The sequence below is a fragment of the Triticum aestivum genome, chromosome 2A (assembly GCF_018294505.1).
Source record: "Triticum aestivum cultivar Chinese Spring chromosome 2A, IWGSC CS RefSeq v2.1, whole genome shotgun sequence".
In the NCBI taxonomy this organism is placed as follows: domain Eukaryota; kingdom Viridiplantae; phylum Streptophyta; class Magnoliopsida; order Poales; family Poaceae; genus Triticum; species Triticum aestivum.
In genome coordinates, this window is record NC_057797.1 from 70,548,193 (window position 1) to 70,559,116 (window position 10,924).

Consider the following 10,924-nt stretch of genomic DNA (forward strand, 5'->3'; position numbering starts at 1 on the left):
TCACGGCGCCATCCCACGTCTAACTTCACGTCAGATTTGATCCGTTAATCACAGCAAGGCCCGCACACAAAAAATCATGGGTTCATGCACGCACTACAATACTTGCATGCGACAGAAAAACTGCTAAGGAGAAAACATGCGCAGTTTCATGGCTAACAATGGCGCCCGCCGGTCGGCGCCCGCCGCGTCCTGTCGCTTCCATGTGTACACCACCGCCGGTCTGGACCATCGAGCGCCCTACACCTCCTCTTGCGCTGTCTAGCAACCCCTCGTGCGCGTTGTGCCCACATCGACGGTGACCACAGCCGGTCCTCTCGGTCCAGCCCGGTCTGGAGCGCGGTCGGTCCGAGCCCTGAAATCAGGACCGCCCAGCTGGTCGGTCCGGTCCGGTCCGGTCCGCCGGTGGCCGGTCAAAACGGCGGCTCGGTCAAGGACCGGACCGGCCCGGACCGTGTCCACCCTGAGGCTCGTCTCTTATTATTTATACTAAAATTAAAGTTAGGAAGGTTTTTTGAAAAATAAAAAAACAAGCGCACGCCCGGCCGTGCGGAAACGTGGGCGCAGAGCGCGCGGCGGCGGGGAGATATACTTCGCCGTTGTGCACACCGTGGCGATGAACCGCATGGAAGCGCGCGACGGCTGCGCTAGCTCGATCTTGCGAGTCGCCACCAAAACTTCCAAGTAGGAGTAAATCAAATCAACTTTATTATTCAGCTTATAATAATTAATAAGTGATCAACTCGATGGATGTGCATGCTGGCTAGTAGCTAGTACACGGCGGCCCCGCGGACCCCGCTCCACTCGCGGGCCATCCCGGCCCTGTACCCGGCGTTGTACGCCGCGGCGTCCGACATCATGTCGCCGGCGCTCAGCCCCATGCGGCCCAAGTCAGCGCCGCCGTTATTCCTCGCGTTCGTCCACGGCGAGCCGGCTGCGTTGTACCCGGCTGCTGCTCTTTGAGGCGCCGGGGGCGTCGCCGTGTGCCCGGAGGCTTGGAGCGGCGGCGGCATCGACAGGTGCCCGTAACCGTAAGCCTTTGAAAGCGGCGGATGCAGGGCCATATGCCCGCTATAATCCCGCGGAGACGGTGGCGAGGACGACATGTGCGCACCGGAACCGGAAGAAGCCTGCGCGGAGTGCGGCGGCGGCGGCGGCATGAGCGTCGGGGCCGGCATGTAGGCGTACGGCTGGTGGTGATGGAACGACGGCCGCGCCGCCACCGGGTACGCGACGACGTGGTCTTCTTCGTGAGCGGCAGCGTGGTCGTGGTGCGGGTGCGGCGCATGAGGGTGAGGCTGCGGCAGGACGACGCCGCCGAGGCGGTAGGAGAGGTAGAGCACGCCGTAGGTGTCGGCGGGGCGGTGCACCCTGCGGACGTGGTAGACGGCGAACTGGGGCGGGCGGGGGCCGAGGTCGCGCGGGTCGCGGAAGGAGCCGCCGAGGCCGAGGACCTCGGTGAGCGGGACGACGACCTCGCCGACGTCGCGGTCGCCGAGGGAGCGCTCGGTGCGGAGGAGGACGTGGAGGCAGCCGCTGGCGCCCGCGGCGGCGGTGGGCGGGACAGTGAAGCGGAGCGTGGTGTTCCAGGTGGGGTGGCGGCCGCCGTAGGGGTCGGGCGGGGTGCACTGGCGCGTCATGGGGTCGCCGGAGATGGTGGCGACGGCGTACACCTCGAGGCGCGACATGAGGTTGACGTTCTTGAGGTTCCTGGCCGACTGGAGGGTCACCTCCAGCACCCTGTACGCCATGCTACCTGTCTAGCTTGGAGCTCACTCACTCACTCACTCACTCTCTAGGTAATGAAGCTAGATAGATGTCCTGGTTGCAAGTGTTTGATTGGCAGGTGCTGGTGTGCTTTGCTTGAAGCTAGCTGAGAGGTATGCAGCACCTTGAGTGGGTAGTGTATGTATAGGAGGAGGAGGTGTGGGCCCAGAATTCCAAAAACTATGTGAGAATTCAGATGGGAAACTTCCGGGCTGGTTGCATACAGAATTATGTATATTCAGATCAAATAGCACTTCTGAATTCCGGCATGGATGGTGAGCCATCTATCTAAAACCAATGAGAATAAGCTGTTTCTGTTTTTGAAACAACAGAAAAATAAACAAAAAAAAGTTATTAGAAACTAAGCTGCTTCAAAGTTCAAAGAGGCGGTCATCTTTTGTTTGCATGCATGGGTTGCTGTGGATAAACCCCTGGATATACATACATCTATTCGTCTATGCATCTCCAAAGGAGTGTGCATGTCAGTTAAAGTGCTACCACCTCTTCCGAGTCGTCAACTGGACGAGCATCCAAAACGAAAACGACCGAGGGCTGCGTGCACACATGTCACCAGATGCGTACCATGTTGGGTAGCAGTGCCACTGAGCTGCTTGGATAAGGTGGAATAGAAATTGCACGTACGTGGACGTGGTGATCACCTTAGCATAGTGTGGATATGTGGATTGGATCCACCCTTAGAAATTTGCATAGCATCAGTTCCTGCCCAGGAAAGCAGTACGCGGTTAAACGAAATAGTTAGTATAAAATTGAGTCATCTATTTTAAAACGGAGAAAATACTTCACTTGACCAACTTTGACCGATATGGATGGTGATTTCGTGACCTCCATGCCCTCGGCTCCTTGGCCAAATGGACTACGTACGGCCAGGAGCATGAAGCTCATCCCAATCCCAGTGACAGTGAGCAACACGGTCGCAGTGCATAATTGGCAGCCGTTGGTCTGCAGGTCAGCTGATGGGTTCAATAGGGTCAGACGCACTGTGTGTGCTAAGTACGGTAGTAAAGAAGCCTTTTCCGTCTCTGTGTTCAGAAGAGTTCTTTTGTTATCTATAAAATTTTGTTAGTGCTATATTTGTATTATTTTATTTTATACAAGTGTTTTTATCTTAGTTTACTACTATTTGAATATGTGTTTCATATTTCACATAGCAGTTGCGAGTTGGTCATTGAACTGTGTACTAGCTCTTTTTGTGCAGTTGCACTTTTTACCTGTTCAATTGCACCTTTGTATTTGTGTAATTACACTTTTTTTGGCACAGCCTTAATTTTGTGCAATGACACTCTTTTGCATTTTAACCAAGCATGATTTTAGCCCGGAGCAAAAAACTGACTGAAATTACATGGATAATGGCCCATAGAACGGCAATCAAGCGAGGCCCAAGTGATGATTAGATTCCTTCCGGGACCCAAAATGTGTAAAATTTAGATGGGAGTATGGGATTCTGCATATATACTACGGTAATGTGTTTGGGAACTTGAATATTGCTTCAATGGCACTTTAGTGTTCTTAGCCAACCGGTGGAGAATATAAGCTACAAGAAGGGAATAATATTAGAACTATAACAGTTTTTTTGTGTGTGTCTCTCTAACTGTATTATTATTACAAACATCAAGTACACAATGCAATACAAAAACAACGCGAGGATCGCCACGGATGCATATTTACAATTCCCTGATGAGGAAGCCGCTTGTGGTTAATCAGTATTGTTAGTCCAAGTTTGGATGGTACTGGTAGGCCAAGATTTGTTGGCATCGGATGCTCAGCAACTTGGGCAAGGCATTGTTCTCGTAGTCCTAGAGACTAAATTCATAACAGCAATCATGGCCAGCATAAAGCTCCCTCTTCTCTATTCTGATGATCGATTCCGATATCTCGGTCCGGCTCCGCATCCGGTTTATTCGTGCTTTTTCTGTTGCTGAAAGATGCGATGTTCGGATATGTATACCAATTCTTTCAGCCAAACTTTGCCGCTCAACCTTTGAATGTGCTGCAGGCATTTCAGGACCGCAGTAGTGCAAAGACAAGACCAATGTGCTGTTTGTTTATACTGTAATTCAGATCTTTCTTCTTTGGAAATATCTCGTGGGATCGATTCGTTCCTCATTGTTAATAACTTGCAAGATATTTTAGTCTTCCTAAGTGTACTTTGCATAATTAACTGTACAGATATTATGGAGGGAATTTCTGGGTTTTCTTTACACCTTAGTTAAGTTCTGGATATATTCTGATGTGTTTCTCTTGCCTGTTGCACATAGATTGATAGAACCTGTGTTAGAGCATCTCTAACAGAGGCGTTAAAAGTAGCCCGCGCTGGAAAAAGACGCTAATTTAGCGCGTGGAGCATCTCCAACAGATGCTGCAAAAGCCAGCACGCTGTAAAATCCATTCGGCGCGCTGAGAATTTCTACATCGCATGCGCTATATTTGGTGCGCGGCGTACAACGCGCTGGACAATGACGCGCAAAGACAAGTGCTCTGCTCCCTTTGCTCATCCCGCCTCTGCCCTTCTGCTCGCCGGCTGCAACTCGCCGCCTCGAGTTCGCCGGCCCGGAGCGCGTGCCGGCCGGGAGCTACCGTTGCCCTTCTACTCGCCGCCTCCCTGCAGCTCGCCGCAACCTCGAGCTCGCTGGCCGGGAGTGTGTGCGGTGGCCAGAGGCGAGCGGTGCATGCGGAGATTTGGATTCCAATCCATTGCAAGCTAGCTTGCTCCAACGAAGGGAAGTTAGCTAGTTCGTGTTTGCGATTCCAACGAGATCACAACAAGCTAGCTCGGGTGCCGTGGCCGGCGGAAGATGATTTGCAAGCTAGCTTGCTCCAACGATTGGGGACCTAATTGCATTTTTGTTTTGGTCAGATGGATTTATTTGTAAATATGTAGAGACCTGTTTGTTGTAGACATATTTGTGGCGCTTTATTTTTTAGTGCGTCTGCTGGACTGCTGCGCGCTATCCACTACCCGCTGTATTTTTGTGCGTCTGTTGGATTGAATCGGCCACGGCGCGCTAAAATTACTAAAATGGCGCTGTAAAATTATTTTAGCGCGTCGTTCTTTTGGGCGCCTGTTGGAGATGCTTTTATAGGTACAGGTTTACTAATTTACTGCAGCACCCGCGGTAAACCACGAATCGATTCTTCTGTCTCGGTGCTCTTTTCGTTTTTTGACTGGATAACTATCGGCGACTGGATAGTCTGGACGTCAGTTAAAAGTGTTCGATATCTTGGGTTCGGCTGTTGCCATCGCCCTTCCATGCGTGTGATCGAGACGCACGGAACATAAGATGTTCTATGTGCACAGCTGCAGGTGCTCTCGCAAATTATTACCGCGGTAATTCTGTCCTCCCCTTTTCAGTGTTCTTTTCAGGATCTTGTACAGAGTGCTCTATTGATTTTTTTTCTTCCGCATGAGTAGTAAATTGTCGTTGCATTTTGCCCTGTACTTTTGTTGCAACTGAAGCGCACGAGGAAGATTGCTCATCATGCTTGTCGTGTTGCGCCGATTGCTGAAATTTTGCAACGGTAGATCTTAGAGCGGACCTTGAGATTAATATGGGTCATACATCTGTGTAGATCCGATGGCGGGGAGTAACATTTTCTCTTCAATAGTATGGTGGCTATTAATCGGTGGGGTCCACTATATGGCAAGCACTCGGGAATTTATTTTTGGCATCGGTCAATTTTTCCACCTGCTAGATTTCCATTTCAATAAAGCTGTCAAATTTAGGTTTCGGTTTGCTCACAGACATCATTTCACCGACATTTTACTCAAACCCAACACCATTCAGACATGATACACACATGACCCAAATTGTTGATTCACAAGCTATCAAATAATGAATTTGACATATTGGGCCCACCGACACAAAGTAAAACTGGCATGGTAGGTGGCTCAAATCCGAACCTGCCCATCTCTCTTGCTTCTGCTCCCCACCTATCTCTCTACCTCTGATTTCACTGCGGTGCACGCACGGTAAAACCGCGAATCGATTCTTCTATCTCAGTGTTGTTTTCATTTTTAGTGGATAACTATCAGCGACTAGATAGTCTGGACGGTGGTTCGGTTATCGCCCTCGCTCTGCCTTGTGCGTGATCGAGACGCATGGAACTGAAGATGCTCGATGTATACAGCTACAGGTGCTCGTGCAAATTATTGCTGCAGTAAATTCTATCCTCCTCTCTTGCTTGTTCGTTTCCAGATTTTTCACTATTCTATTCGGAATTTTGTACATGGTGGTCTTTCGATTTTTCTTTCTTTCACATGGGTAGTAAACTGTTGTTGCATCTTGCTATGTAATTGCTGCAACCGTAGTGCACGTCGATTGCTCATCATGCTTGTGACGTACATGGTGTGTGTTGCCACGTGAATGTTCTTGTGTTGCGCCGATTGATGAAATTGGTTGCGCCAGTAAATTGAAGAGGAGTGTTAGATTAATATGAGCCATCCCTTTGTGAACACCCGATGGTGGAGAGTAATCTTTTCTTTTCAACAGAATCGTAGAGATTAATCTATGGGACCTACTATATGGTAGGGACCCGTCACCTGTTGGATTTCAATCCAACAATAGCCCCCCCCCCCCTCCCCCTCCCCTTCTTCTTCTTCTTCTTCTTCTTCTTCCACCACCTCCTCCTCCCTCTATATTGAAATCCAGCACCCTCACCTCATGTACCATCAGTCGACAGCCTGCTGCCACCACCTACGAGCGGCGGTGCTCCCCGGCACGCCTCGGCGCTGCTTGCGCCATGTTTCCCCACCCGGCATCCCTGTACCCCTTGCTCTTCTCCAGCGTTAGTAGACCACCCCACACCTTGATTCGTCAACCTCTGACTCCTTCCATCGGTCACACCACTGTCACATCGTCACCGGCTCCGGGTTGCTTCCGGCTTGACCTCGATGGCATCCCCGAGCCTTGTTGTCGCTTGCCGCGGCGAGCTCTGCCTCAGAGTTGCGCCTCATCTTCTCTCCCGAATCGACTAACACCAAATCTATTCTTAGTTGCCTTACAAATAGCAAACACGCGTTAATCTTTGCAACTATGCACAATGATATAAGCAAACTGCATAAAACTACTACATTTAGGTTTGAGTATGCTCACAAACATCATTTAACCACACGTTTCGGTATGTTCAGTACTAAGATCCACTGCAATTTAGATAGTTTGAGCGAATCGATTTGCACATATGGCGGTTTTATGCAGTTTACTCTTCCATAATATATGCAACTTAATAAGGAGCATAAAGCTTAATTATTCCAAATTACAAAGTATACATAGACGTACCCATGTCTTAATTTATAGCATAACTAGCTACAAACCCAGTCATGCCAAACCGGCACTCTTTACTAGTACATCGTGCAAGTGTTTATACACTCGTATCAAGCTATATTTGGATCTTAGCAAGGTTATTATTAGTGCGTGTAAACATCTCTGCCGTACGTCTTAGACACAGACACTTGACGGCTGCGGGCGAGTGGAGCGGCTTGTGGTGCGTACGCCGTCGGTTCTCCTTTGTTGCCGCCGGCCAGCATCCCGCTGATCGCGCCGCTGACCAGGCCGGCGCCCAGCCCCCACCCGAACTCCATGCTGGGGTTGTGATCTGCCGGCAAGTTGGCTGGTTTTGGAGGCGGCAGCACGGCCACTTGGGCCGCTGATTTTGGAGCAGGCGGCATGGACACCACCTGACCGTATGGTGCTGGAGACGGCGGCCTGGACACATGCCCGCCGGATGGCATTGGAGACGGCGGCACGGACACATGCCCGCCGGCTGGCTTTGGCGACGGCGGCACGGCCGTCACATGCGTGCTTGTCTTTGGAGATGGTGGCACCGCATGAACAGGTGGTTTCGGAGACGACGACGGCATGGTAGCGACATGTCCGGCGGGTGTTGGAGACGGCGGCACGGTGTAATGACCCGATGGTTTCGGGGACGGCGGCACGGCCGCATGTGGTGCTGGTTTCGGAGGAGAAGGCACGGCCTCGTACCCAGAAGGTTTGGGAGACGGTGGCGGGGCCACTTGTGCCGCTGGTTTTGCAGACGGCGGCACGGACACATGCTGCTCGGTTGGCTTTGGAGACGGCGGCATGGACGCCACACGCCCGACTGGTTTCTGGGACGGCGGCATGGACACCGCGCGTTCAACTGGTTTCGGCGGCGGCGGAGGCATGGACACCACATTTCCGGCCGGTTTCTGAGACGGCGGCATGGACACCACACGTTCGACTGGTTTCGGTGGAGGCGGCGGCATGGACACCACCTGCCCGGCCGGTTTCTGAGACGACGGCATGGACACCACACGTTCAACTGGTTTTGGAGCCGGCGGCGGCATGGACACCACACGTTCAACTGGTTTTGGAGCCGGCGGCGGCATGGACACCACCTGCCCGGCCGGTTTCTGAGACGGCGGCATGGACACCACACGTTCAACCGGTTTTGGAGCCGGCGGAACGGACACCACATGCCCGGCTGGTTTCTGAGACGGCGGCATGGACACCACACGGTCAACCGGTTTCGGAGACGGCGGCATGGACACCGCACGTTCGACCGGTTTTTGAGACGGCGGCATGGACACCGCACGTTCCACTGGCTTTGGAGAAGGTGGCATGGACATCACCTGACCGGATGGTTTCGGAGAAGACGGTGGCATAGACACCACACGCCCGACTGGTTTTGGAGAAGGCGGCATGGACACCACCCGACCGGATGGCTCATGAGACGGCGGCACGGCGACATGTCCACCGGCTGGCTTTGGAGACGGCAGCACGGCGACATGCCCTTCTTGCTTTGCAGGCGATGGCGCGGTCCCGTACCCAGAAGGTTTTGGAGTCGCCGGCGGCACGGCCGCACGACCTTCTTGCTTTGCAGGCGACGGCGCGGTCCCGTACCCATAAGGATTCGGAGACGGCGGCACGGCGCCATGCCCTTCTTGCTTTGCAGGCGATGGCGCGGTCCCGTACCCAGAAGGTTTCGGCGACGGCGGCACGGCGGCATGCCCTTCTTGCTTTGCAGGTGATGGCGCGGGCCCGTACCAGTAAGGTATTGGAGACGGCCATGCGGTATGCCCGGGTGCTTTCTCAGGCGAAAACGGCACATCCATGTAGCCGGCCGGCTTTGCAGGTGGAGGCGGGGGCACAGCCACGTAGCCGGCAGGTGGTTTCGCCGGCGGTGCCGCGGCCACATACCCGGGCCAAGCAGCCTGCGGTGGAGGCGGCGGCGGCGGCATCACCTGCTTCGCCGGGTACGCCACGACGGGCCACTCGTCGACGGGTATCTCCAGATGGGGCTCCGGCAGGACGACGGGGCCGAGACGGTACGTGAGGTAGAGCAGGCCGCGCACCTCGGTGCGGTGCACCTTGCGGATCTGGTAGGACGCGAACTGCGGCATGCTGTGGGCGCCGTAGTCGGCGCCGTGGCCGACGCCGGAGAGGATCTCGGAGAGGGGCACGATGACCTCGCCGACGTCGCGGTCGCCGCCGAAGATGCGCTCGACGCGGAGGAGGATGTGGAGGCAGCCGCCCGTGGCCTCCTCGGCGGTGGGCGGCACGGCGAACTGGAGCGTGGCGTTCCAGGTCGGGTTGCGGCCGCCGTGCGGGTCCGGCGGGGTGCACTGGCGCGTGATGGGGTCGCCGGAGATGGTCGCCACCGCGTACACCTCCATGCGCGTGATGAGGTTCACGCTCTTGAGGTCCTTGGCTGACAGGAGCGTGACCTCCAGCACTCGGTACGCCATGCCGGTGAACTGAAGCAAGCTGGGCTTCGCAGCGCTTCGTGCTAGGCGGTGATCGTGATGGTGGTTTCAAGGTGAGAGGGAGAGGAATGCGCGCTACACGTATGTATAGGCGTAGGGGCGCTGCTTCTGGGCAAATAAGATTCCGGTTTGGAAGCAAAACCGAGGGAAAATTCAGTTTGGGGACATCTTCATCGACACCTGTTTGATTCTCGAGGCACATACTGGTGAGCAGTTAGCCCAACTAGTGCAATAAAGCTATGAAAATAAAATTAAGACATCATACGACATTATAGTAAAACAAACCCTGAAGCTGAAAGTTGTCAAGAATCTGGAAAGAAAATCATGACACATAGAAAGAGCGCGTACAACTGACATCACGAAATTTCACACATAGAAAGAACGCGTACAACTGACGTCACAAAATACTGACGTCACAAAATTTCAGATCTAGGTTTGGCCCACAACTTGACAAACAAAAGGACAAATCCAACAATAAATAACTAAAATTATCAAATATAGTATCATGCTAGTTCTATTTAACACTTTTTGTATTTGGCCATATTTGAAATTTGATACTCTCTCCGCCCGAAAAAGCTTGTCCTTCAAATGGGTGTATCTAACACCAAGTTAGTGCTAAATACATTGATTTGATAAACAAGTTTGGGACAAGTTTTCTCGGATGGAGTGAGTATTTTGTTACATATGTAGAAGCATGTTCAATAACTATAATTTTGCGAAAAGACTTATAAAGTACACCTAAAGTACCAATAACAGCCGCCTTGTGAATTTTGGACTTGGCAGACTATTATTGCACCCCATACATGTGATAACCTCGACCCATACTACCAGAGTAGTGGTCGAAGATATACTTTGTTTTTGGAAGAATCAGATGCAAAGTCTAAAGTTGTAATACAGTGTTTAGAGGCTCAGTTAGAAGGGACAAAAACGAAGATGATCGCAGGCATTTGGGGCTTCTCCTTTCGGAAGACTGCGAAGTTGGAGAAAAATTCCCAGCAGCCACATAATTCAGAGCCGGTGGCACCTTGATATTTACCCGATCCAAAACCATTGGATGGAGAAATTCATCTTCACCAGCAGACACACCGTCACCAAGCAGTCCCTGATTGGCAAGCACATGGGACAGCAGCTTCGGGGTAATCCATGGTTTCCCGGCAGGCAAAGAAAGATATGGAGGCATCTGATGCTCGGTCGACAGCTCAAGGCCTCAAGGGATTCCGACATGGACGTCTCAGAAGATTGCCTGTACACGATCGATGCCAATATCCTTGGCCTCGCCTCGCTTCCGGCTTTTCCCTGCAGTCTTATTCGTTCGGCTTTCTCTGTTGCTAAGATGCGAGGTTCTCTCGGATATGTTCTATCGCAGGCATTTCTTTCGGACCCTTCTTTGCTGCTGAGCCT

At 52.5% G+C, this 10,924-nt stretch overlaps 2 protein-coding genes across 2 annotated transcripts; both read right to left on the bottom strand.

Annotated features, from left to right (window-relative positions):
• Positions 1 to 682: 682 nt before the first annotated feature.
• On the bottom strand, positions 683 to 1,864 carry LOC123184771 (protein SRC2). Its single transcript, XM_044596835.1, has one exon. The coding sequence runs from the start codon at positions 1,746 to 1,748 to the stop codon at positions 768 to 770; it is 981 nt and encodes a 326-aa protein (XP_044452770.1). The 5' UTR covers positions 1,749 to 1,864; the 3' UTR covers positions 683 to 767.
• Positions 1,865 to 6,984: 5,120 nt separating this feature from the next.
• On the bottom strand, positions 6,985 to 9,651 carry LOC123187558 (basic proline-rich protein). Its single transcript, XM_044599458.1, has one exon. The coding sequence runs from the start codon at positions 9,503 to 9,505 to the stop codon at positions 7,187 to 7,189; it is 2,319 nt and encodes a 772-aa protein (XP_044455393.1). The 5' UTR covers positions 9,506 to 9,651; the 3' UTR covers positions 6,985 to 7,186.
• Between the last annotated feature and the right edge of the window lie 1,273 nt (positions 9,652 to 10,924).

Excerpts from the sequence above, each read along its gene's own strand:
- LOC123187558 (XM_044599458.1), bottom strand. The coding sequence starts at position 9,505 with ATGGCGTACCGAGTGCTGGAGGTCACGCTCCTGTCAGCCAAGGACCTC.
- LOC123184771 (XM_044596835.1), bottom strand. The coding sequence starts at position 1,748 with ATGGCGTACAGGGTGCTGGAGGTGACCCTCCAGTCGGCCAGGAACCTC.